The sequence below is a fragment of the Cydia strobilella genome, chromosome 3, assembly GCF_947568885.1.
Source record: "Cydia strobilella chromosome 3, ilCydStro3.1, whole genome shotgun sequence".
Taxonomy (NCBI): domain Eukaryota; kingdom Metazoa; phylum Arthropoda; class Insecta; order Lepidoptera; family Tortricidae; genus Cydia; species Cydia strobilella.
In genome coordinates, this window is record NC_086043.1 from 12,267,753 (window position 1) to 12,295,738 (window position 27,986).

General features: G+C 37.5%; 2 protein-coding genes across 3 annotated transcripts in view; one reads left to right on the top strand and one right to left on the bottom strand.

Moving 5' to 3' along the window:
• The window catches only part of LOC134755915 (nuclear speckle splicing regulatory protein 1), a 283,664-nt gene extending 273,309 nt beyond the window's left edge, over nucleotides 1-10,355 (top strand). Inside the window, exons 2-6 of one of the 2 annotated variants that reach the window (XM_063692600.1) lie at nucleotides 2,797-2,827; nucleotides 7,868-8,015; nucleotides 8,546-8,743; nucleotides 8,968-9,133; nucleotides 9,634-10,355. In XM_063692600.1, the coding sequence (XP_063548670.1) occupies nucleotides 2,808-2,827; nucleotides 7,868-8,015; nucleotides 8,546-8,743; nucleotides 8,968-9,133; nucleotides 9,634-10,220 (1,119 nt within the window). In that variant the 5' untranslated portion in view covers nucleotides 2,797-2,807 and the 3' untranslated portion in view covers nucleotides 10,221-10,355. Of the gene's footprint in view, nucleotides 1-2,658; nucleotides 2,828-7,867; nucleotides 8,016-8,545; nucleotides 8,744-8,967; nucleotides 9,134-9,633 lie in introns of those variants that run through there. The other variant, XM_063692599.1, reaches the window with a different exon arrangement.
• LOC134755928 (negative elongation factor D) lies at nucleotides 10,217-27,979 on the bottom strand. Its single transcript, XM_063692616.1, has 12 exons — nucleotides 27,671-27,979; nucleotides 27,355-27,580; nucleotides 24,964-25,073; nucleotides 24,510-24,617; nucleotides 24,173-24,322; nucleotides 22,638-22,768; nucleotides 22,159-22,346; nucleotides 21,003-21,240; nucleotides 14,078-14,288; nucleotides 12,350-12,490; nucleotides 11,140-11,269; nucleotides 10,217-10,343 (listed from the first exon to the last, which is right to left on the bottom strand). Exons 1-12 carry the CDS (start codon nucleotides 27,728-27,730, stop codon nucleotides 10,312-10,314), a joined length of 1,725 nt encoding a protein of 574 aa, XP_063548686.1. The 5' UTR covers nucleotides 27,731-27,979; the 3' UTR covers nucleotides 10,217-10,311.
• Between the last annotated feature and the right edge of the window lie 7 nt (nucleotides 27,980-27,986).

Genomic DNA, 27,986 nt, shown 5'->3' on the forward strand with positions numbered 1-27,986 from the left:
TTAAAGTCGCGGGAAACCGTTGGTTGAGGGCCGCGAATCTCAGAATAATGACTAAAGCAAAGAAGCCGGGCAAAAATAAAAGCTTGGTAAAAGATATCGTATTCACAACACGTTATTACTTTTTGTCTATGAGTGAGTGAGACAACAATCCGCAAGTTCTTTCGTTTTTTTCAGTATTGTCATAAGATGAACTGAGGGAAATGTCAAATGGTCCTATGTGGTTCTATAATATAATCCAGCCAAATAAAATATATGTTCGTTATTTCACAGGTAGGTGTCAACTGTAACAACTTGACATAGTCGTATTATTTTAGTTGAAATATTTCGGGATGTTTCAGCGGTCATCTTGGTTTATTTTAATTATAATGTTGCTATTCCTGAAAGATTGTTGGAAAACGTGCTGAGTTTTTATTTGTAATGGTTTGAAGTTCCCTTTGTGATAATGTCTTGTGTGATCGAGGGCTGTAAATCGTATACAGGAAGAAAAGAAAATACGCACGAACCGATAACCTTTAATCGGTGAGTTTTGTTCAATTTTGAAGAAATTAATTTATAGGACCTGACCCTAAACATAGAAATCGATATGTTGTTTATGTAATTATTACTTGCATTCAAGTCTTTATAGATTTTTGCATATTTTTTCGAACTTTTCTGCTAAGTATGAAAGGTTATATTTTTGGCATAGTGATGTATCGACCTCAGATCAATAACGTATCGACATTTACAGCTTTCTTATAGTTTGGCCCAGGACTGTCTCATTTTAATTGATGAGTACAGTCAAGGGCATAAATATATATACATTCCCAAAGTCTCAAAAATATGTGTACGCTTAGACAATAAAATCGTGTTCACATATTTTTAAGCCATTTGTCTGGATCGATATTTTTGCCTTCGACTGTACCTATAGTTTTCTTTGTTCTTACTTACTGACAGATTGTGTTTGCCAGACTATAGTTTAATACTAAAAACCGGTCAAGTGCGGGTCGGACGCGCGCACCAAGGGGACTACTTTTTAGTATTTGTTGTTATAGCGGCAACAGAAATACATCATCTGTAAAAATTTCAACTGTCTAGCTATCACGGTTCATGAGATACAGCCTGGTGACAGACAGACGGACAGCGAAGTATTAGTAATAGGGTCCCGTTTTTACCCTTTGGGTACGGAACCCTAATAAAAAAGACATTAATGATCAGTGATGAATGTTCCTTTTATTAATACTGTTGGTCACAAAACTCAACTTTTTATTTCAGATTTCCAAAGGACGAGGAATAGGGGATATTACTGCAATGTTCTGCCACCAGAGTGCAGCACTAGCTTTTTTAGTGCACCGTAGAGTAACTTATTTATACTGTACCTTTAACAGGTTTTTGACAAGTTTTCAGGGGACCTACCGGAAAACTCGAATCCGAAATTTCGTTATCTAGCAGCCTCTTTATCGCTCGAATACGCAAGAGTGACAGAGATGTTAGATAACGAAAGTTCGATTTTCTTGTTTCGCGATAGACCCTCAGATTGTGATAGTGGCGCCACCTACGCCGAGTTTCGCGTAATATTCCCTATTATTAAATAAAAAAAATATATTACACGAACGTTTTTTTTTCTTCATTTCCTATTTGGTACAGTCAGCTGCAGAGAAAAGGTACCCCACGTCCATACTAATTTACAGAACTTTGTATGCAGGGGGGTGCCTTTTCTCTGCAGCTGACTGTACATGACTAGAAACTATACTTAGTCTTTTAGCATTAGAAAAAACGGTAAACCATTTCCACGTGTCTTTTTATTGACAAGTTTTTTTATAAATAAAGCAATATTTTACTTATGAAAGCAAAAGTATGTAAATTATCGTATATTATATTTGTTGTGACTTATTTTCAAAGTGTTTTTCGATAAAACGACACGTTAAGATCGCTCGCCTTCTTTCTAATGATAAAAAAACGAGAGGTATAGTTAGACGGTTCTGAGTGGTAGACTGCAAATGAGATAAAAGCTATATTAGGTACATGCATTAATCCTCATATCAGGCGGCTCTTTGATTCCAAGGATTGCATAATTTTTATACTTTTTAATGATTTTTAGAATATGAAAATTATAAAAAGTATAAAAGTTATGCAATCCTTGTATTCCACGCATTTCATTTCATTTCAACGAGCCGCCTGCTACAGATTTCTTAAAATTGCCGCGTTTTTTCAGGTTCAACTTTCATTAGCCAGACTATTATCAATTTGCCAATTTCGTGATTATTCTTTTACACGGCACATAAACTTATGCATAATTTATCGATATAAAAAGTCGACACAGTTACATCCCTAGCAAATTATCAAACTTATGACACCATACGTAAATGAGAAATAACAAGCATATATGCATCTCTTTTCGGCACATTATCTAATTCGTAAGGAAGTAAAGTACGGGTATACATATTTGCGAAGCATTTTTGCCCTACTTCTATGCTTTAGTCATTATTCTGAGCCGCGAATGACCGTTCGTTGTGGAGATCCTTGAGGGAGGCCTTTGTCCAGCACTGGACGTCTTTCGGCCGAGATGATGATGAAAAGGTCGCAGTCCGGTGCGGTAGTCTGTTATGCCTTTTATCTGTGCGTTGCTAACACTCATGCGAGTCCATCTCCATATTGCGACTCCGAGCACAGACTAATAAGAGATACTCCGAGGCTCTGAGTCAGCAACAGCAATACGACACGCACAATTCATTTAACTCACACAAAGTACCACTAAAATTACCTAGAATCGAAAGAAATTACCATAACTTCAGCGTAATTATTTTGTGTCCGTAATAGTCCGTATCGTTATGTCCAGCGGTAGTAAAAAGTAAGTTATTCTGGCATATTGTTTTTGTTTTCATGGTAGGTATACCAATGCAATTGACTGTAGTAAATAATGCTTACTTACTGTTGTAGTCCATTAATTGCTAATAAAAAAACAAGCGTACGTTCTGCATGTAAGCGAACACAACCTACATGCATAGTGAATCCTTTGGAGCTCGAGCGATTTTTCTATTTTTACTCACCATTAGGAACTTAGAACATAGCTTCAAAGTAGTAATGTTGTTAATTTTTAACAAGCAGAAACGTCTTCGAACGATGCTATTGAGAGGTTTTTTAAATAATAAATCAGAGGTTTTTAATACTTGAATACTTATTTATTTTATATGAAACATTATTTCGTGTACATTGAAAAAAGCGGAGACAGAATGACAGGCAGATTCTACAGGATTCTTTCAGAGGATTCTTTCAATAGGTTGCGTTCAGAAACTAACTACAAATACTACAATTATCAAAATAAAATGTTTTTAACGTTTTACAGACTATTATTTAACATTCCCCCTTAATTGTAGATTAGTTCACAAACATTTTTAAACTTAACAGGCTCTAATGGCTTGGTTAGAATGTCAGCACAGTTATATGAAGTAGGTACATACTCTACACATAAATTACCTCTTACAACATTTTCATGAATGAATTTATAACGAACATCTATATGTTTAGAGCGTCTGTTCAACACTCCATTCTCTATCAGTTTTATAGCACTTTGATTGTCCACTTTTAAATTCACATGCACTTTTATTTGTAACATTTCTTCTATTAAGCTTTTTAGATACAGCACTTCTTTACTGCATTCTGCAGCAGCTATATATTCAGCTTCGCAGCTTGAGAGTGCGACTATAGGTTGTTTCCTTGCACACCATTGCAAGGGACCTCCGCAGTACATAATAATGTATCCGGTAGTGCTTCTTCTTGATTGCAGGTCTCCAGCAAAGTCGGAGTCGCTGTAGGCTTCTAATTTGGTAAGGTCTGAGTTTGTGTCATAGCCGATATCTATATTCTTACTTCCTTGTATGTATCTTAGGGTTCTCTTTACGTTTTTCACATCAGTGTTGGTAGGTTTTTCCATGTTACGATTTTCAATATTAACCGAGAATGCCAGATCCGGTCGAGTCTTGCTACTTAGGTACATTAAAGAACCTATAGCTTCACGGTAGGGAAATCTCACATCTTCTGTATCTTCTTTGTCTTTTTCCTTCAGATCTTTTACTAATGGTGTCGGACATGGTTTAGAGTTTTCCATCTTAAATTTTTCCACTATGCTTTTGGCATATTTTTCTTGTCCAATTCTTATTTGTTTTTCTGTTCTAACTATCTCCATTCCTAGAAAGGAAGTAGGACCTTCTACAAAAGTCATTTCAAAGTCTTCTTCAAGTTTCTTCAACAATGAGAGCATCTCTTCTTTATTTTCTCCTATCAGCAATCCGTCGTCTACATATATTCCAAGGATAACATCTCCATTTTCTGTTTTGAAAATACAGTGATCTGTGTTAAGTGGGCATAATCCCTTCTTCTTTAGGGTCATTGAGAACTTTTGGTTCCACTTCAGAGGAGATTGTTTTAGTCCATATAGGCTTCTTTTCAGTTTACATATTTTTCCTTCTTCTTTTTCATAGCCTTCCGGTATCTGCATGTACAGATCTTCAGTTATCTCTCCGTAGAGGAAAGCAGTTTTTATATCCAGTTTCATGATATGGTATTGCTTATTTGCAGCAATAGCTAGCATAGTTCTGATAGAACTGTTATTAATCACAGGACTGAAAGTTTCTCCATAGTCAATGCCAGGTTTTTGTTCACATCCTCTCACCACCAATCGAGCTTTGTACTTTCCATCACTTTTTTGTTTCAGGACCCATCTGTTGCTCAAGATTTTTCTTGTTCCAGCTTCAGCTCTATCAACAAGTTCCCATACTCTGTTGTCTTTCAATGATTGTTTTTCAGAGTTGATGGCTTTTATCCATTCTTCTTTTTCAGAACCGGTTGTGGCTTCGCTGTAGGTAAGGTAAGTTAAATAGTCGTTTAGTTTTGCTGGCTGTTTTCTTATTCTTCCAGACCTTCGAATTGTTTTAGGTGTTTCTTCTTCGTCAATGGTTTCTTCTCTTTTCTGGAGGTTTTGAGTTTTGCTTCTTTCTTCTTTGTTTGGCATTTCTTCTCTTCTTTCTTGGTTTAGAGTTTCTTTTCTTTCTTCTTGTATTAGGTTTTCTTCGTTTCTTTCTTCTTCTCTTCTATCTTGGTTTAGAGTTTCTTTTCTTTCTTCTTGTCTTAGGTTTTCTTCGTTTCTTTCTTCTTCACTTCTATCTTGGTTTAGAGTTTCTTTTCTTTCTTCTTGTCTTGGGTTTTCTTCGTTTCTTTCTTCTTCTCTTCTGTTCTGGTTTATTACTTCCAGTTCTACCACAGGTTGTTGTTTTATATTTTTAGGTTGGAAAGATCTTTGTATTAGATTTGAGAAAATTACATCTCTTCGCTCTACGATACGTCGCTTTTCTTCATCCCAAAGACGGTATCCAGTAGGGGAGTATCCGACCATAAGGAATTTCTCAGATCTTTTGTCTAATTTACTCAGGTTTCCAAGTATTTTACTGTGAGCTTGACTTCCGAAGTAGCTCAGATTCTTCAGATCCGGTCTTTTACCAGTCCATAGCTCTGAGGGTGTAACCTCTTTTCCATCTGTAGGTAGTCTGTTGATTATATATGTCGCGGTTCTTGTCGCTTCACCCCATAGATATTTAGGTACGTTATTCTCATACAGCAATGCTCTTACTTTTTCCAGAATTGTACGGTTTAATCTTTCACTCTTCCCATTAAGTTGAGGTGTATATGGGATTGTGTAATCCAGTAATATTCCCTTTTGTTTGCACCATTCTTTTATGTTATTAGAAGTGTATTCTCCACCATTATCACATCTTATCATTTTTACTTTCTCGCTGTGGGTTCTTTCCGCTTCTTGTATATATTCTTTCAGGTATTCAAACGCTTCATTTTTACTTTTCAGCAGGTATATTTTTGCAAAATGGCTATAGTCATCCATCACAGTGAGTATATATTTCTTTCCATCCCAGGTGTTGGGTGTTATGGGACCACATATGTCTGTATGTATAATTTCCAATTTTCTTTCAGCTCTTTTTCTCTGGGTATTAAATGGTAAACGGGTTTGTTTGGCTTCTAGGCAAACTTCACAGTTGATGAGTTGATCTATGTCGTTTTTAGTTATATTTATGCCATCTAATTTGTCTAGCATTTTTTTCATTGTTTCTTTGCCCGCATGACCAAGTTTTATATGCCAGTTTAATGCTGTATCATTTTTATGTGTTAATAAAGATGTCTCTTCTTTTTTAATTTGCAGTTTTATGAAGTACAGGCCATTTTTATTTTTCTCACCGGTTAACACTTCTTCATTGTTTTTAGAAATTATTACTTTGTTTTTAGTGAACAATACTTGTCCATCTTTTTCGGTGATTTCATTTACAGAGATCAGGTTTTCTGGTAGTTCAGGAACATATAGTACTTCTGTCAGGTTTACATTCTCCGAATTAATTACACCTTTTCCAGTGGATATTATCTTCTCATTTTCTTTAGCAATTTGGATGCTGGTTTCTTCTTTTTAAATCTTGGATAACATATTTTTGTTTTTAGTCATGTGTGAAGTACAACCTGAATCAACGACGAACTCTTCGACGTCAAGGTTCCTTGTTTTATTAAATGTTGTTAGAAATGCTACCTTTTCCTTAGTCTTATTTTTCTTAAAGAAACAGTCTTTTTCTTCGTGATTTGTTTTTTTACAGATGCTGCATTTCTTTTTGTAAAAACAGTCTTTTTCTAGATGATTTGTTTTTTTACAGATTTTACACGCCTTAGTTTTGTTTTTAAATGCCTTGAAAGCCACTTTTTCGGATGAAGACGAATCAAGCTCGCTTTTGTTCAGTCTCTTTTCTTCACTCAGTATTCTGGCTTGTAGATTTTCTAGAGTTTTATCGGCAAAAGAAGTGCTTTCCCACGCAGTTATTAAGTTGTTATATTCGATAGGTAAACTTGATATGATTTTTGAGATAATCATTTTTTCTTCGATTTTTTCACCGAGCCCTCGTAGTTTAAATGACAGATTTTCTAAATTACCCAAGTGTTCTGTCATTGAAGTGCCCTTTTTATAATGGCATTGAAAGAAATTCTGCATTAATTTGCACCTTTGTTGTTCATCAGATTTTTCGAATAGGAAACATAGTTTCTTATACATGTGGTAGGCACTTTCACATGTCATAATTAAGGTTAAGTGTTTTTTATCAATAGTTTGCATAATAATGCGTTGAGCTTGCGCATCTTTCAGGCTTTGTTGGGACGAACCGGCACTTTCGACGGCGTTTGTCGATGCGCACACAATTTCGTACAAACCGTAGCTTTTAAATAGGATTTCGACTTGAAATTTCCATATCGGGAACGATTCGGCGTCCTCCAGGCGTTGAATGTTGGCTAATTCCGCTGCCGTAATTGGTATCTCCATCGTTTTTCTTTATTTTAGCTTCTCTCAACACTGCCACATTTGTCACAGAGAAATCGTATTACTGTTGTACTTGTTTTTACTTGTTTTACTCGTGAAGAACCACGGACCTCTGCTACCATGAGAGGTTTTTTAAATAATAAATCAGAGGTTTTTAATACTTGAATACTTATTTATTTTATATGAAACACATTATTTCGTGTACATTGAAAAAAGCGGAGACAGAATGACAGGCAGATTCTACAGGATTCTTTCAGAGGATTCTTTCAATAGGTTGCGTTCAGAAACTAACTACAAATACTACAATTATCAAAATAAAATGTTTTTAACGTTTTACAGACTATTATTTAACAGCTATTAAGCTTAGAATAAATTTGGAATTTGTCTCACCCAAGGCAGTAATTTTTCCACTTTTAAATTTATTCTAAGCTTAGTAGTGTTGTTGTCTGTAATCTTTTCCAAGTTATCTTAATTGATGCGTATTATTTTTCCGAGTGAAATAGAAATTTAAATTGATATAATTATTATTCACAGGTATGGACTTATTTTACCAGACAAAGCTAAGCCAAATAAACCTATATTTGAAGCATCGAGGAATGTGTTTGGCAATGATTCTGAATCTGATGATGACTCTAGCAACAAGCCAGTATTATTGAGACCCAGTGACAACATTAATCGTCAGGTATGTTGCATTCTTATAATGTTACATTGTGGTATTTATCAGATCACAATATGGTTGCCTAAAATTTTATTAGCAATATTGAGGCCTTTCTCTAGTAATTTCATTGATTCAAATCCTGATTTTTTGACTCACTTTATAGGAAAAAAACACGAACATAGGTCCAAAATCTAAATCTCAAACCTACAGGGCCTTAAGTTTGTTACAAGCATTTTGCAAATTGCTCTTTATGTTGTAACCTGTAGAAAGCTTAATTTCCTTAGAATTACAGAAGAAAACACCTTACATTATGATAAAATAAAGGATTTAATACAGAACATAGAATGATTCTAGTTAGGATAAATGCAAATCTTATTGCCCCTTTCAAGTTTAGTAATATGAATCCACATAATAGTTTATCACTAGGGATAATATTTTATGAAAATTATACCGATATTATTGCAACATATTCCTGTTTAAGCATTTAAGGATAAAAATAAACTTAAATGATATTTTACAAAATAGTATGTTTATTTATTACAAATATTTTTCAGGCAAAGATTACTCAAAGTAAAGCTATAGAAGAGGATCCTACAATATATCAGTATGATGAAATATACGATTCAATGGCCATCAAGAAGGACGAAAAGAAACAGAAAGTGAAGGAACTTAATCAACCAAAGTATATTGAAAACCTGTTAAAAACTGCTCATAAAAGGAAATTGGAAAATGAACGCAGGGTTGAAAGACAGGTATTTTCATATCCATTCAATAAAGAAAGTAGTTCACAAATACTATTGATCCTGACACTTATATTCCTACAAATAATATAATTTTTGTAGGTATTGTCATCATATCATTTTATTGCTCTTATAACTTCCGCTATGTGATCTGTCAAATTTGCAGAAAAGAAAACTATTATATTGGTATCTCTAACTATGAACCACTTGAATTAATTGAATTTTATGTTGCTCAGATTCAAAAAGAAAGAGAAAAAGAAGGTGACGAGTTTAAGGACAAGGAAGTGTTTGTGACGTCAGCATATAAAAAGAAATTGGAAGATTTGCGTTTAGAGGAAGAGATAGAAAAACGTGAAGAATATTTAGAAAAAATCGGTGATGTTACTAAGCAGGGAGATTTAGGTAATAAATAACTTTTTATATTATACTATTATCCAGAATTAGCTTACCGGTACTGGTGGCCTAGCGGTAAGAACGTGCGAGTTTCAATCCGGAGGTCGCGGGTTCAAACCCTGGCTCGTACCAATGAGTTTTTCGGAATTTATGTACGAAGTACGAAATATCATTTGATATTTACCAATCGCTTTTCGGTGAAGGAAAACGTGAGGAAACCAAACTAATCCCAATAAGGCCTAGTTTACCCTACGCCAATTCTTGGGATTAGTCGCCAAGCTGACCCCAGGCTCCCATGAACCGTGGCAAAATGCCGGGACAATGCAAGAAAATGATTATAATCCAGAATTAGCTTACAACAGTTTAAATAGTTTTTTGTATAAATACGATCGAGAATATAAGTGTAAGTCTTTAAAAGTTAAAAGATTTATACAACAACGCGGTAATCTCGTGACTGTTGGATTCTAAAATCGTGTGTATTACTGATTTTTTTGCCTTTCTTATTGCAGGAGGATTTTATCGCCACTTATATGAGCAGAAGTTGGGTTCAGACAAGGTATTAGATGAACCAGCGGAAACAAAGGACAGTCATGCAGATGAAACGTTTAAAAATAAGTGTAAAGCTAAAAATGAAGATAATGAAGATGCAGCAAAGAAAAGGTCTTATAGGAAAAGAAAGTTATCTGCAGAAAATGACGGACATCTGTCTGAGGGAGAAATTGTGGATTCTGATGATGAAATTAACCGTGTAAATCTTGCTGATATAAGGTCGTTTAAAAAACCCAAACCGATTGAGGATAATATAGATGCAGACTCTGATTTTTCAATTGATTCTTCAAGTGAAGATGATGAAACAAACAAGACGAAAGCGAAAAAGACAAAGAAAAATGTGGAGAAGAATGAGAATGTCAGAACTGATGCACCTGAAGTGAGGACGCCGCCAAAACAAGAGGTCAAAGAAACGTTAGTTGAGTCAAAAGCAGAGGTGGCTCCAGCCACTAAACCCAAAATAGACATTTGGAAGAAAAGAACTGTGGGTGAAGTGTTTGAGCAAGCTTTGAAAAGGTACTATGAAAGAAAAGCCGCTAAGGGTTAATTTAAAGATCTTTATTCTACTTATATTACTTAAATATACTAGGGAAGTAGAAAATTCATTTCTGGGATCATGTACTGTATCTTCATTTGTGTTATACCACCACATAATGTGCTTTGCAGTGGACTGAAAATAAAACATAAACTATATAAATAACAATTCATAATTTTCGTGTTCATCTTTTGATCACTATAATTTTAAGAACAGGCTATGTGTACGACAAAAGTGCCTCTTTGGACGTATTGATAATGTGTCATTGGACAGACCACTCATGCTATGAAAATTCGGTATAGAAGGATTTTTATACCACATAGCAGACATAAGCTCGAAATAATCTCTTAAATGGGGTTTTATGAGGGCTAACGCGTATGAATTCGCCGCTAGGGGCGCTAGTGTAGATGGTGGTCTTTTCCATAATTCGAAATGTCAAATGTCACTTGTCACTCCAATGACTGACAGCTGTTCTTTAGTCTTTTGGACCACCATCAACAGAGGCGCCAACTGGTGAGCAAAAAAACGATAGCCCTCATTAGCGGTATAGCAAATTTAAACTGAATGCAAACCTATACCTTTAATTTTTTATCTTAAAATTCAATTTTCAAAACTGCTTGTTTTGGTCTCAAAAGTATCTAACCTACAGCTACTGGGCTTATTAGAGTTATTAGGGTGCTTTGGAAGATTTTGTCTCTTGACATGTTGTTTGAAAAGCAAGTTGCGAGGAATTATTGATCGAAACATTGCAGGTGATAATCATAATCACTATAAAGTGGCAGCACTGTAGTGTCGTCCCGTTTTTCTTAGATTGATTTAAAAGGGACGACACTACAGTGTTGCCACTTTTTAATTTCTACTCTTTGTTCCAGACTGTAGGTAGCTATTGAATGGTTTGTTTTTATATCCACATTTTTTTAAAGAAACTTACCTATAAACTCTGAAACTGGGTCATTTTCTCCTTCCGCGCGCATGGTACCCGTGATTTCTTCATTTTCAACCATTGGCAAAACTAGTTGAACGAACTCGGGGGTATACGGAGGCGCTATTGCATCTAAAACCTGCGTACAATAAATAAGTAAATTTAAATAGTCGGAAAGTATTAAGATAAACCTATCTATTAGAACGCGAGCATGAACAGTGTGTATAGGAGCACTTTCGGGCACTTGAGCTTTGCACTTAAATAGCTTGAGTGACATTGACGTTAAGTTACATTAATTCCGATTTTGGAAGGTGGCAACATAATAGGCTAGATGACAAATTTTCATTAATGGTATTAATCGATCAGGTTTATTTTTAGGATCAAATGTCTATATGGGACCCATTGCATTAAAGATACAAAGTCAGAAATGATAGTCAAAGTCCGACAGTCGTACTTCACTCACGCAACGCTCCAAACAAAACGATAAGTGAACGTGACGTCAAGTTCACTGAGAGCCCATTTTGAATGTATGGACAAAATAAGGAAATTTGTTCGTTCGTTTTTGTCGGTGAAATATTGCGTTTATGCATATAGTTGCCGTACAATCTTTTTTTGGATAAAATGTAAGGAATTAGCCGGGTCCACACATAGCGAGCATACGCGAAAGACAATTTCCTCGCGCACAAAACGGCCAGTGTAGACGTGCCTCGGCCGAGGCGGCGCGCGCGAGGCACGTCTAAAATGTCGATACAACGCGCGCCTCGGCCGAGGCACGTCTACACTGGCCGTTTAGTGCGCGAGGAAATTGCCTCGCGCGTATGCTAGCTATGTGTGGACCCGGCTATTGAATGGTACCCTTACTTTTTTCCTTTTTGGAAGTTGAAAAATTACTTAAATTTTAAAACTCGTCCTGTATTTTTGTATTATTTCCATATATTATTTTAATATCTACATTATTGTGATAAATTGCTCATTTGCTATCTATGTTACTAGATTTTGTTATAAAATTCAACATGTGTCATCATCCCTAATCTCATTGCGTCCATTGAATGAACACGTCGAAAATGTAGGGGTCTGTACCAAAAAGGTTATAATATAAAATCTGCTTGATGTACTGCCCTGTAGCGCAGCACGGGCACCACGCAGGTTCACCATACGACTCAGAAGCACCCTCAAACGAAGTTGTATTGTATCACTACAGTACAGTAGAGAGACCTACCTCCGTGATGAAGTATCTTATCAAGGATATGTCGGTGTCGCCCCTCTGCCAGCATTGCTTGATGTAGCGCAGCACGGGCACTACGCATCCGCGGCTCAGCAGGTTCACCATACGATCCAGAAGCATCTTCTTCAACTCCAGCTATAATATAATAGTACAAAAATTGCGTTATTTATAGACGGCAGACAAATCTAAAATGCCTTTGATCGTCCTTATCTGTCCTTTTGAAATTATATAACATTTGTTAGAGACCAAATTTTACAGAGAATGCTTTATGATAGGATTACTCTACCACCACGGATGATGTGGCTGTTCTTCTTGCAGTATAGATTCATAAGAAAAGTATTACTTTATATGTTTACATTGCAATTATAGTGTCCTCAAATAACAACAATACTTTTGCCATAGCTACAATTAAATATCCTGGCGTTGTCATCGACGATAAATTGCAATGGGGTCCCCATATATCTACCACTGCTAAGAGAATCCGAAAACTAATATTTATATTTAAAAGCTTGCGAATGGTGGCGGATCACAATCTCTTACTGCAGACATGATGCCCTATGCCAAAGTGTCTTGAGCTACTGCATATGCTCTTGGGGTGGTGCAGCCAAAACACATCTTATAGAGCTCGAGCGCGCACAACGAGTAGTTTTCAAAGTAATGTTCTATCTTCCATATCGATACCCCACTGAGCTGCTTTTTAATATAGCAGAAGTTTTAAGTGTACGCACACTTTATTTACCAAACACTGCGAAGATACCACAGACTAATAGCCCCTACAATCAGACAATTACAATTGGCAACACACGCATAGCTTACTACCCAGTACCCCGCTGTAATAGTGCATGGTCTAAAACGCATTTTTCTTTCTTGGCTCCATACTTATATAATAAAGCAAACAAAACCCTTAATATCAATAACATTAGTAATTTTCAATTAAAAAACATAATTAAGATTTGGTTAACATCATTAAACTATAGTGAAGCAGAAGAGTTATTACGAAGCGTGTTCTAGTACAATCCAAAATAACCAGACACACGCGCGTTACACACAGAAACACACACATATCCCAAAAATCATACACATAATCCATAGTCTCAAATGTTCACTTCTTTCTCTAATTTAAATATTGTTAAAATTATATTATAAAATGTCTAACATTGTAACCATACGCTTGTAATCGGGCAGGAACTGGCTCTTGAGACACAGGGAAACCTACTTTGAGAGCCAGGAACCAATGTTAAGTAATAATTTAAAGTTGCAATAAAGATTATTTTATTTTATCATTTATTTATAGACCGAGTCAACAACGAGTGTTCTTAGTTGCCGTTGCCGCAGGTTGAAACTAACATAAACAGCGACTTGTATTTCTTACGGTATACAAAGGTGTACAAAAGCCGCGGTTCGCGAGCCTCACTTTACAATAAATAGGCTGGTATGGGTCTGTAGAATGTCTGAATCCAATGATGTCTATTTTAATATTGCTTGTTAGTTTTTTCGTAAATGTTTGGCGTACGCAGTCAAAAATATCCTTCGCGCTTTCAAGTAACTTTATATTTAAGTATGAATTGAGTATTTCAACGATTTTTGGCAAGCTTAATCAACAGTAGTTAACCGATCTGCATCAACACCTTATTTTTTTAATACTTGGGATGTTATATACACTCAGAAACGGATGACGGAGAAGAAGGGCGTCTCTTCTCTTCCCGAAAGTGTATGAGTCACCTGCACTAAGATTTCCAATTCGTCTTGCGGAGATTGAAACAAGTGGACGAGCAGCCTCAGCAGCCTGTGATGCAGCAGCTGGTGGCAGGAGGCGACCTCGTCCAGCAGCGCCAGGTGCACAGGGCAGTGCTCCGTGCACAGCTTGAAGTACGACGGCTCTGTCACGACACACTCCACCCATACCAGTACACCCATGCCTACTACTGGAAATCTACAATGCATGGAATCATACAAAAATATAGGATTATATTTCTCAAGCTTCATTCTTCAGATATAAAAACCAGGTAGTCCTTTAACCTACTAGGCAACTCATCGCATGTTTAAAGTAGGTAGCAAAAACTTTAACTCAAACAGGTCTATCCCTACTTTTTCACCTAGTCTTGATGGGGCGCGCGGCTTGCCGCCATTGCTCATTCTTTATTCTTGCGAGGCAACGAACGCACGTAAAATCATAATTTTGTTTCAAAGTCGTTTAAAATGCCTATACGTAGTGCACTTAGTGCAGACATTATACGATTTATACGAGAATACGAGATGTAAGCTGGGATTATTCGTTTCGTATTCGTTGTGCAATATAAAATATATTTGTTATTGAAATTGTTCATCATCCTGGAGGTTAGTCGAGAACTAACACGAAGGAATAAATCATCCTGGGGGTTGGTCGTGAATCAACACGAAGGAATAAATCATCCTGGGGGTTGGTCGTGAACCAACACGAATGAAAAAATTATCTTGGGGGTTGGTCGTGAACCAACACGATGGAAAGTCTGTTCGTACTTCGAACATCGATTGCGCCCGGGGGTTGGTCGTGAACCAACCAAAGGTTTAATTAAGATCGGACAGCGCGCAACGAAACAAAGGGCCCTAAATAATCATATTGTGTTGTGTTAAAGAGACGAGGGAGGCTTTCTTTTTATTTGGTTTTAGATGGCCCAACAGAAAAAACTCAAGCAAAATTGCCGAGTGATAATAGATTCTTCAGATCTTGAAGAAAAATCAGATACTTAAGTGTAACTATTATAACTATTTTTGTAAAAAACTTACACTTTGTGATCAAATACCTTGCATTTACTTAGTACCGCGTGGGCCGTGAGTCCACGACTGGTAACTATAAACCTGGGGGGCGGCCTAGAGTCGTCACGAAGATAGAACTTGCTTGGGGTTGGCCGTGAGAACACGATAGCAATGCATAACACAATTTAATAAATCTATAGCGGTTCTCGATCAAAACCACGCACATTTTAAAACACCAAGTTCAAGTTTTTCTATGGGCAATAAAGAATTATCTTTTAAGTTCAAGTTCAAATATACTTTATTCATGTAGGCCTATTTATGTAATCTAAAACCTTACGGGTTTTATTTTGAAAAACATTCGAAGTCTACCCTCGAATTAAAAATATTTCTTTTAAATTTTTTCACCAGCGCTCCGCGGTTCATTTTTGATTTGTGCGTGTCGGAGACACGTCGGTCTAGCTGCCGAAATGTTCGGAACGAGAAAACATTGCCTTTTAAAATAAATCCTTACATATAAAATATATTTGGATTTTTAATATCCAATTATAGGTGACAGAATAAATTTTACTCACACCTAACCCATAGTACGGTACTTTTATCCGCCCAGAGGTTGAATTTGAATAAACACGAGACTACCTCGTAAATTTATAATTGAAACAATACAATAGTACCTATATTGTTTTTATATTACCCACATAAGTATAACTTGTCTCTAAAAGTGGGAATTGCTAAATAGGTGTACCTACATCACGTCACGTGATGTGAATCTGATCGAAATTCCTAAACTTAAGCTGGATAAAATCTCTTTTACCACAAATGAAATGGAATAAACTAAGTATTTTGGTGACTATTTTTGAATGTTTATATATGCATATAACCATACAAATTATCGGGATACGTACGCCAATATTGTTATGGGATACATAAAAATATAAATATATTTATAATACCGTGATCGCTTAAAGGCATAGGCGATGTCAGTATCTAAGTACCTTGTGTCTGTTTAAAAATATGATTTTACTTTTTTAAGTGATATTGAATAATTAAATAATTTGAATCATCCAATTGTAACAAAGACACCTAACTGAATTGAATTACAGGAAAATGGGTTTATTCATCATTATCTATCTAATAAACCCAATGAAACAATTTGTGAGTACTGAATATGAAAGAAAGAAAATAACTTTATTTTGCATGAAATATGGTACAAAAGGTGGTCAGACAATATTATACATAAGTAACACATATTTCACCAGCATCTGGCATGCAAAAAACTAAACTTACAACTAAAGCTAAGAAACAAACGCAAACACGTTTTACGCTTATTTCTTCATAAATACAAGTTCATGCCGAAGCCTGACAAAGTGACCATTAGAGTATCATCTAACTGAGTTAATGATAAAGCGGTTTCGGTACATCACCCTCAGATTATGCACATAAAATATAAATACATAATTAAGAAGCTAATAGAAACCGTAAAAAATCAATAAATGACGAATGCACCTATGGTTCAACTCTCATGTGTCGGTCGCGATACACTTTCAGCCATCATCAATACGAATACGATGGTACCATGCAATACGTTTTTGCCAAGTTTAAAATATATGTACCTTGATATTATAAGTTTAGTAACTGTAGTTGGTGGGGACTTGCAATACCGCTATGTCATTAATATAGCACATTCATGATATAAGTCATGGATTGATGAATCCACTTAATATAAGATTTGTTTTCTGAACTCTCAATACAACCATAGTAGCAATACAGCAAAGGCAATTTTTTTTATTATTATTCCGGCTTTAATGTTAACATTTTAAAAATATACAAAATTACGTCGCACAGTCTCTCGTTCCTCGCAGAGCGAATACTTGAATGGAGGGCATAAGTTTTTAGATTTGATGCTTAATATCTGAATTTCTGTGGATTGATATTCATTTCATTTCATTGATTGCGTTTGATTGCTGTGCTTTCGCGCTGCGAGAATAGAAGCCGTTACACCAATATTTGTGAAAATATGGTCAATCGCGCCTTGCGGTCAATAAGAGTAATTTAAATAAAATAAAAAAGGTTCATATCATTTATATATTCTATTTAAAGGTACTCGTCACATGCAGCCATTTATAAATGTATACTAAATTAATTCCTAATGATGTTTGTTAAACGCTGATTTTACCTACTCGGGTTTAACTGGATATTATTATGCATTTTAATAGCTCGAATATATTAGGTACGTATATATAATTAAATGATAAATAAATATTCTGTTACCATTAATGGACCTTGGCCCATTCATTATATGTAATATGAGCGCAATAATAAACATTTGAGTTTGAGTAAATTACAATCTTATTTGAAAGATTACTTCGAAAGCTGAGTAGACTGCTAGTCTTATAAATTATTTTTGTTTAGAATACCTTTGGTGATGCCACACATATGACATGCTTTATGCTTAATAACTGAACAGAAAGCATAATTTATGCACGTTCATATATTTTTTAGATTTCAGGAACGTGGTGGATTTTTTAATTTGATAAAAATCAAAATATAATTCTTCTTGGGTAAATCAAAGGACTTAAAAACGACGTTAGACATGTTTCGAGCAAATACATGTTTTTTTGTTAAGTTGAAGCTCTCGAAAACGCGCTAGGCCGCGTGAGTCTTTGTCCATTGCACGTCGTGTCACTATTCGTTGATCAGGAGCTGCTGTAAGCCGATTTGCGCGTGCACGCGCCTAATAACTGAATTTTCTCATTGTCGTCGTCTGCTCAGAGATCATCGTAAACAGGATGAGTCGTCGTGAGACAGACATCACACGGCCTACGCGTCATAAGCGTCAAGACGCGGGGAAAGACATCACAGCCACAGCGTACCCCACCCTGTCTGGAGGTAACGCTGGGTTGTATCGTTAGCCTAAATTACGTCTTATCTTCGTAGATAATTACACTTAGACGAGCCTGAATCTTGTCAGTGCTGCTACTGCTAGTGAATTTTAATACATTTCACAAAAGGTCATATGTCTTATGAGTTTACTCGTATTAAACTTTTTCAAATCGAATTAAACTTAATGCAAAGTTGACCACAAATTGTATGGAATCTTAGTCAATTAGGTTTTATGAAGAACAAATTAGATCTTGTTTAAATATCCTAATACGTAAAAGTATATATATATATATATATATATATATATATATATATATACATATACAACCTGGCTATACCTAATATATGTATACCTTTTTGAACCTGCATTGCTAAACTTTCCCGTGCTTCTTAACAATGCCTTATAACTCAATTGGAACAGTAAACTTGTGTATAACATACACATATGTACATGGTAGATAATTATTCCTACAAATATGTTTTCAGAAATAAATATGCTATGATAATATTGATAATGGGAAAGAATGCAGCAAAACTTTCAACTCTTAACATCTACCTGGTTTTTATATCTGAAGAATGAAGCTTGAGAAATATAATACATGATCAAACGAACTTCAAAGTGAAGTTCAATCTTCACACTTCACTTCAAATCAGTACCTAAATCAGACTGATGTATGTACCTCCATCCTTACCTATTTATAAGTACTTAATGTAACTTTTAGTTGTGTTATTGAAATTGAAATAAAGTATTATATGAGTAAGCTTCATTCGAAGATATAACTACCCTCCCTCCCCTATACCCGGAAAGAAAGTTTTGCTTTAGAAAGTAAAGTCTCTAAAAATAATGAGCAATGGCGGCAAGCCGCGCGCCCCATCAAGACTAGGTGAAAAAGTAGGGATAGACCTGTTTGAGTTAAAGTTTTTGCTACCTACTTTAAACATGCGATGAGTTGCCTAGTAGGTTAAAGGACTACCTGGTTTTTATATCTTCGAATGAAGCTTACTCATATAATACTGATCGAACTTCACTTTGAAGTTCGTTTGATCATGTATTATACAATAGTGTGTTACTACATTTTATCAGAACATTTCAAACCATGACGTCCCCTTTATGGCTTATAGTCACTCTAAAATAAGCTACTCGTATCGGCGGCACTCGCAAAAGTTACATACTCGTATGTTGTGTGAACCTTTTTTTTCTAAATGTACATATTAATTTAAAAAACCGGATTAATTAAAAAATGCGTGTCGGACTCGCCCACCGAGGGTTCCGTACTTTTTAGTATTTGTTGTTATAGCGGCAACAGAAATACATCATCTGTGAAAATTTCAACTGTCTAACTATCACGGTTCATGAGATTCAGCCTGGTGACAGACAGACGGACAGCGGAGTCTTAGTAATAGGGTCCCGTTTTTACCCTTTGGGTACGGAACCCTAAAAAAGACTGGTCTATTTCGTTCGGAATTATATATTCAGAGCATCTATGCCGATTTAACAACAGATGAAACCGCATCATATCACAGTTGTTTTCCGAGGAAGAAGAGTCAATTATTTTATTCACTGAAGCTTCCACTCAGTAAAGTAATATATTAATGGACAAATTTAGAGGAACGCAAAAAAAGGTTTAATTACTGGATTACAGCACCTAAAGTAATATCGAAATTATAGTTTGTCAAAGGCATAGACATAGTATATACAAGTAGTTATAGACGCGCCACCGAGCGACCGGGGGTAAGAGAAAGAATATTCATATAAAATTTGGGCAGCATAGGATTTTTTCTCTTTCACTCTTATAAATTTCGGTATGTCGCCATCGCCTCCTACCTATATGATGCCACCCGGTCGGTGATAAGGACAAAGCATGGCACTATTTTCTCTTTCCCCTTATAGGAATCGCAATAAGACTATCTTTCTCTATCAAAGAGTGTCAGGCCCTTGGTCAAAGGACTGTCTCATTTCAAACATAGACAGAAAAAATCATACTATCTTTGTTTTGCACTAGTGTACTAGCGCCCAAAAAAAAGGGATGAGTATAATTTTCATGGTTGTTACTGACTGACAAATTGGTTTGACCAACTATATAGTAATTAAACTTTTTTTTAATACAGTTGCTCAAAAAGTGCTACTTTACGTAGCTGTTCAGCGTACGGAAAGTTGGTATTCGCGAACTAGTGCTTTTTACTTTCCAATTTTTTTTAATTTATACTTGTTCCAATTCATGACTACTTATTGATGAGTGTTAATATTAGTTTCCTTTAAACGTCGTAATCAACATAAAAACCTACTGTTACTGTAAGTATACGAAAAATATACATATTTCATATTTTATTACTTACCTACCTCTTCATCATTATAACACGTTTATTTTTTAATATTGAAAACTTGTCTGAATGGAACGGAATAGCTATGGAAGGTGTAAGAGGCGGTTTTTCTTACCGCAAGCTAAGGTTCCAAAGGCAACATTCGATATTGTTTTTATTCCTTACTTGTTGTTTTTCTTCCTTTCCTTACTTATTTTTTCGCAACTGTATTAAAAAACGTCGTACGATACACGTGCGGAAATGTTATTCTTCACTCGTCCCGAGTCTTGCCACTCGCCTACGGCTCGTAGCAAGATATCTCGGTACTCATGAAGTAATGACATACTTTCCGCACTAGCATCGAAATGTACTATTCTTGCGTTCCTCTAAATTTGTCCATGATTGAGTGTAGATAAGTAGGTATATAGTTTGGCAAGCCAACTTAATCAGCAAATTTCAAAAACGAAGGTGTGAAAGCCGATCGTCCACATACATTTTGAAATGTTTTCTTTTTTTACTGACGGATTGGTTAGCCAGACTATATCTGCCAAGCCACATATTTTGACTAAGGTGTAGAGTTTGTGAAGTTAGGGCTTGTATAGTTAGGGCGTGTAGAGTTAGAAGCTTGGCTCTACACTGAGGTCTGCATGATAACTTTTTGACAGTGCGAGCTATATGGTCATCTTGGCAACATTTTACATGAAAATGTTTTTGGTGGGATGTTATTCACCTTATACAGTGATACAGGGTAGGTAGTTCAGCAACGAGCTCGCTGGAGCTGGCGGAGCTGCCACACACGGCGTGCACCTTCTCGATGGCCTGCACCGTGGCCTTGAGCTCGTCCTTCACCGGCCGCCCCGCGTGCCCCTCGCACACGCTCGCGGCGTACGCCAGCAAGTACATGTACTTCGACTTGTGCTCAGGGTTTAGCTTGCTTCCTAGTTTAAATAAGGCGTCCACCAGGAGTTCTAAAAAGGGAAAGTAAACTTATTTAATCGAAATTAAACTATCGTGAGACATATTTCAAAATATTTAGATCAATACGGTTTCACTCACTTATGGTTATTTTTAGTCGCTTTTGGTGACATGTTCGGATTCTTCGGGAATCCTTCCTCAGGCACGAGTGTCCGCGGCGGTTGTCGCCCCGCCCCATCAGCGCGCGCGCAACGAGCGACGAGGCGGGCGCGGGCGGCGCGGGCAGTGCACGACGTACAACCGCCGCGGACACTCGTGCCTGAGGAAGGATTCTGGAACTGCGGGATGCGCAACAAGTGCACGGGGGGCGGGTCAGGCTGCGAGTAGACGCGGAACAGCACGGAGATGTCGGCGGGGTTGAGCGCGCCGCGCGATAGCATGGCGGCCAGCGCCGTGCACTATCAGTCACCCGGGACCACACACACACGTACCCAGGAACTGCGGGATGCGCAGCAAGTGCACGGGCGGCGGGTCGGGCTGCGTGTAGACGCGGAACAGCACGGAGATGTCGGCGGGGTTGAGCGCGCCGCGCGACAGCATGGCGGCCAGCGCCGTGCACTATCAGTCACCCGGGACCACACACACACGTACCCAGGAACTGCGGGATGCGCAGCAAGTGCACGGGCGGCGGGTCGGGCTGCGTGTAGACGCGGAACAGCACGGAGATGTCGGCGGGGTTGAGCGCGCCGCGCGACAGCATGGCGGCCAGCGCCGTGCACTATCAGTCACCCGGGACCACACACACACGTACCCAGGAACTGCGGGATGCGCAGCAAGTGCACGGGCGGCGGGTCGGGCTGCGTGTAGACGCGGAACAGCACGGAGATGTCGGCGGGGTTGAGCGCGCCGCGCGACAGCATGGCGGCCAGCGCCGTGCACTATCAGTCACCCGGGACCACACACACACGTACCCAGGAACTGCGGGATGCGCAGCAAGTGCACGGGCGGCGGGTCGGGCTGCGTGTAGACGCGGAACAGCACGGAGATGTCGGCGGGGTTGAGCGCGCCGCGCGACAGCATGGCGGCCAGCGCTGTGCGCGCGCCGCGCCAGCTGTCGCCCGTCGTCAGCGCCAGCGTGATGGGCGTCACGTCGTGACCGCTGCACATGTTGTTCATTCATGTTATGCGGGGTAATCTTGGTATGTGGTTGCCGCAGTACATTGCGTACGTTCAGCATCAAATAAATAGTGACAGCCAAAGCCAAAGTAGCCAAGAACATTTTCTTATTTTTATGGCGACAAAGATGTGTCATATTTTGTGAGCAGGTTATATAACTATACAGACTTTTTTGTTAATTCAGTTTCTGATATTTTTGCAAATAATGGAGCCATGTGGGTTCGCGAGGTCTATACAACTCACAGAGCCACTAGTTATAATGAACATAATTTACCTTTGTTGTGCACATCGCGTAATTTCCTGACTAAGCCGTTTCATAATAGCACCGCCGCGTGGTTCCTGGGACAGTATGTGCACGATGACCTGGCTGTACACGTATGTGTGGGCGCCGTGGCAAACCATTTTCTGAAAAATTCACTTTATGTAGTCAGGTATCAATAGTAGGAGATAGAACAACGAGCTAATGCAAGCAAATTGCAATTTTATATTTAATGGAACTATAGGTCTAATTGTATATCTATAGTCCGACAAAGAATTGTAGAAAATTATTAATAACTAGCTTTTGCCCGCGACTTCGTCTGCGTGGAATTAGTAATTTGGGTACCTTAATTCTTAAACAAATCTGCTTTTTAATCCATCCTTTTTCACCCCCAAATTGGTCCACACTATACATTTCCACCCCATTTTTTACACCCTTAAGGGATGATTTCGGGGATAAAAGTTATTCTATATCATTTCCCACAGCTCAAACTATCCCCATACCAAGTTTCATCTAAATCGGTTCAGCGGTTATTGATTCCCCATACAAATTTCCACCCCCTTGAGGGGTGAGTTCTGGGATAAAAAGTATCCTATGTCCTTCCCCGGGACTCAAACTATCTGTATACCAAATTTCAACTAAATCGGTTCAGCGGTTTAAGCGTGAAGAGGTAACACACAGACAGACAGACAGACAGACAGACTTTCGCATTTATAATATTAGTATGGATAGTATGGATTGGCGCGCCACTTTTGACCACTTTTGACGTAAAATGCTTAAACATGGCAACAATTTAGTACAGAAATCTTTAGTTCCATTTTATTTCATTTCTACTATTTTATGTCGCACTATACAAATTTAAACATATTTGTAGGTGACTGTTTTTTTTCCTAAAAAAAATGGCATTGTTTGTGGTTAGCGCCCTTACACTATAACTTTACAGTTAGCTTTCAAATGTATCTGCCAAACTAATTATTTTACATATTGACTTCAGATAGGTATATCTCCTTTTGTAGTTATTAGAGAACGGTAGAGGCTTTTGGACACGTAGTCACATTCTGAATAATAGGGAGGGTTTATACGAGTTTGTCTGTTGCCATACTTTTGGCTTTGGTCACTGGTGGACACCGTTTACATATTTTTATAGAAATGTTGCTCTATAATAGTTTGTTTGCATATTGAAAACTTTTAGTGCTATGGTGTTAGCAGGAAACATGTCAAGATATTGAATTAATTAGTAGTTATCTTATAATTTCGGCGGCCCTTATGGATACACTTTGACCCATAGGGATCTTTTGTGCAATTTTACCCCGCTTGTTAGTACGAGCCCCGATGCATATGTTTTCGTCTAGTCAGACCATGTTATGAGACCACTTGCGTTTGTACAAAAATAATGTTTGAGTTTAAAAATCACTAACATTTAATGCTAATGCTAATGTAGTTTAATTTTATATGGTAATATTCTCCAATAACTAAATCCAAATACAAGAAATACAATTGTTGTGTGGAACTAGACGAACTAATTTGCATCAGGGCTCGTAGTTACTTACTGCACATTCATTCACACTGTTTTGCCAATCATCCGAACTCTGAAGAAAGCCAACTATGGCAGACTTGAGCACCCGAGAGAATACTTCTATCTGTTGGGCTGCTGTAGATATGCTAGTGATTTCACCTTGAAAGCCAGCATCAGATATTAACTGGGAACAAATGATAAATTAAAATTTATTATTATATTCATCTAATATTAGTCAAAAAACTTGAAGGTTATCAAAACGAAAATGGAATATATCTGTGAATTCAAATCGCTTTGGGCCAACATCAGGACTCGAGCCCAATCCCTCTTGTGCAGTGGTTGTGTGGTCATGTATATTTCTTGATATTTACCTTAATTGTGAAGTTAAGCATAAGACAATCAGGGTATTCCTCTGCCAACCTATATATCAATGATCTCCATGTAGGGTGTTCTATCATCTCAGTCAGCCAAGCAGGAGTCTGTAAGTTAAGCAAAAACAATGCAAAATATGTAAATACAATGTTAGATCTCCTAACTTTTGTATATTTTTTTATTTTTTTACAGAAGTAATCTCTCTAGTAAGAAAATTGGGCATTTTATATTGTATTTTGTTTAGTATAATGAATATTATACTTGTTGAGATTATTTCAACATTATTCTCAATCAAGTGCCTTATAAAACAATCATCCTAATAAAAACATGCTTTCTTCTGCAAAGTCATTCATAATAAAATAAAATGGAGTATATTATACTAAACTAACTTATTTTAAAACAATATTAGTGACATTTTACATTTAAGTAAGTTTATTTATATAAAGTACCAACCTCACCCTCCTCTGTGAATATAGTATCTGCTTTCTTTGGATCAAATGTTTTAAGAATCATATCTTTTAAGTGGTTTTCAACCATCGCTTGCACTTCAGTTACTTTAACACCTGCACAGATAAATAATCTGACATTTTATTTACCTAAGAACAAGTAGTATAAGCAACAAACAATAAAAGGCCTTAAAATAAAAATTACAAATAAAATTAAAAACGAAATAAACATATTGAAAAAATATACTATAAATAGAAAATTTGCCCAAATCACCATCTATTGGCAGCATGCCCAGAAGGCTGCCACATTGTATGGCAATGCTTATCCGCTGTGCTAGATATGACCCAGCCCTCTGGTCACTTGTCAATTCCACTAACCTGCGGCTACATTCTTTGCAAACCCTGTGGGCGCTTTCCCCCCAGGGCCCCATAAATGAAGTCGTGTTAGAAGGGCAGCGATTTACTGGTGTCGAAGCAGCTGAAGCTTTCTCTAAGTTTTTCTCTAGCGTCTTTCTGTCTGATTACCCTCGACTAGATGTAAATTCGCTTCAAAACTATAGCCAGACCGGTTCGGCGCAATGTATTAACATTACAAACATATCTATTCAGGAGGTGATTGCTGGTATAAAGAGACTTAAAGCTAGTAGTTCTATTGGACCTGACAAGATTCCAGCGTATATAGTCAAAGGATGCATAGACCAGCTAAAAGTTCCTATTCATTTTATGTATAATTTATCACTCTCGACTGGAACATATCCGAAGCTGTGGAAGACAACAAGGGTTACGCCAATCCCGAAGACTAGTGACATTGCCAGTGTTGACAACTATAGACCTATAGCTGTACTGTCAACATTGGCGAAGTTATTTGAGTCTATCGTCCATAAAATATTAGCAGTTCAGTTAAAACCCTTTTTGTCCAACTCCCAGCATGGCTTTAGAGCAAATCGCTCTGTTAACACCAACCTCTTAATATTGACAGACACTATCTCTGAGTATCTCGACAGGGGTAACCAGGTGGACGTCGTGTATTTCGATTTTAAAAAGGCTTTCGATCGCGTAGACAACGACGTGTTGATGAGTAAGCTGGATGCTTTAGGCTTCTCGCCAAAGTTATTAGCTCTTTTCGCCAGTTATCTGCGTGATCGAAAACAGTATGTTCGACATGGGTGTTTTATTTCAGCTCCGTACCATACCAGATCTGGCGTAAGTCAGGGCTCGATACTGAGTCCCTTCTTATTTGGGATAATGATTAACGACTTGGAATCGGTCGTCAAGTATGCAAAATGTTTGCTATATGCCGACGACTTGAAACTTATTTATGAGGTTAAGAGTAGCGTAGACTGTGCCTCTTTGCAAGACGATATTGCTTCGGTGGTCAACTGGAGTATTGCAAACAAGCTTCTTTTTAACACAGCGAAGTGTTGTGTATGTACATTCAGTCGTTCCTCTACCCCTCTTCTTGCCCAGTACACACTGGGGACCGAGACTATTGATAGAGTTTTCTCTGTCAAAGATCTTGGAGTGGTTTTTGATGAGCGCCTTACTTTTCATGAGCATATGCGGACACTCGCTAAAGGTTGTTTTCAAAAACTTGGGTTCGTGATCCGCAATGTCAAGGATTTCCGAGACACTGGGGCCATTGCGATGGTTTTCAACGCCTTAGTGAGGAGCAAGCTTGAGGCTTCATCTATTATTTGGAACCCGTACGAGTCCTCGTACGCCTTACTTCTAGAGAAAATCCAAAAGGCCTTTTTGAGATTTCTGTACAAAAAAAGATATGGGTACTACCCCTTTTTGTACCCAACAAAATTGCTGACTACGGCTTGTCGCATATTGCGCGGTGACTCGGACTGCCCGGAACTGGTAGCTGGAGTCTTGAGGTTGTACGTCCCGGATATTCCTCGAGTCTGCTTGAGGCCGCGAACGCGTCCACTATTGTCTGTGCCGGCAGCGCGCACAGTATCGCATAGAAACTCGCCACTCCTCCGCGCGTTATCGCTGCTCAATGCACTCCTGACATCAGCACCAGAGTGCGACTTGTTTGCGTGGAGATGGGCGAATGTGTGCCAGGAGTGTCTGAGGTTTTGTGAGATGAAGGATGATAGGCTTTCCAGCACTTGCATTTGACTTGACTATTTGTATTTTACTTTATATATATTTTGTATTTGTAATTTGTATACCTGTAACTAGTTTAATTATTTGGTGTATTGGCCTATGCTGTGATGCCGTGTAAATAATTTAAATAAATAATAATAAATAAATAATTGCAAGTCATTTTTGTTCTATAGATTTTGTTATAAATGAAAAAAAGAAAATATTGATCACAAGGTTGTGCCTTAAATTTCAACTACATAATTATATGGGTGGGTACATCCAAGTAAAACTTAAAAAGATGTACCTCCAAGTATAAGCCATTCTGCTAACAGATTTGCCATTTGGGCAACGGCATTATAGTTGATTGATAACTGTTCAATCACTTGCTCTGGATTCCCGCCAGCTTGGAAGTATCGTTTCAATTGTCCAAAAATACCCGGTTCCATAATATAATCGGGAGTTTTAAATTTTTCAAGGCATTCTAGTAGCACTTCTTCTGGATTTTCAATAACATCTTCCCCGCCGTCTTCCTGTAAATACCGTAATATACAACTATGAAAAAGGACGCAAATAGAGTGATAGGTAACAACATTAAACATTACAAGTGGCTAAAAACTTACCTCAAAATGGTTATGATTGGATCCCTCCCACACTCGCTCTTCTTCAAACTGACTTGGCATAATGTTAATTTACACGGTAGATCTAAATGAAAAGTAGGAAATTATATAAATAAACAAAGCAAAGCAATAAATTAAGAAAGCGTTTTTGACAGTTTTGACAAAAATGACAAAATTGACAGGATGAGTGATGGGACAACATTGGGACTAGGGACGAGGCTTGTGTAGTACATGTACTAAAATCAAAAAGACACGATTCCCTCCACTGTACTAGACCGAACTATTCCGTAATGATTCTACTCTAAGTACGTTTTAGTAC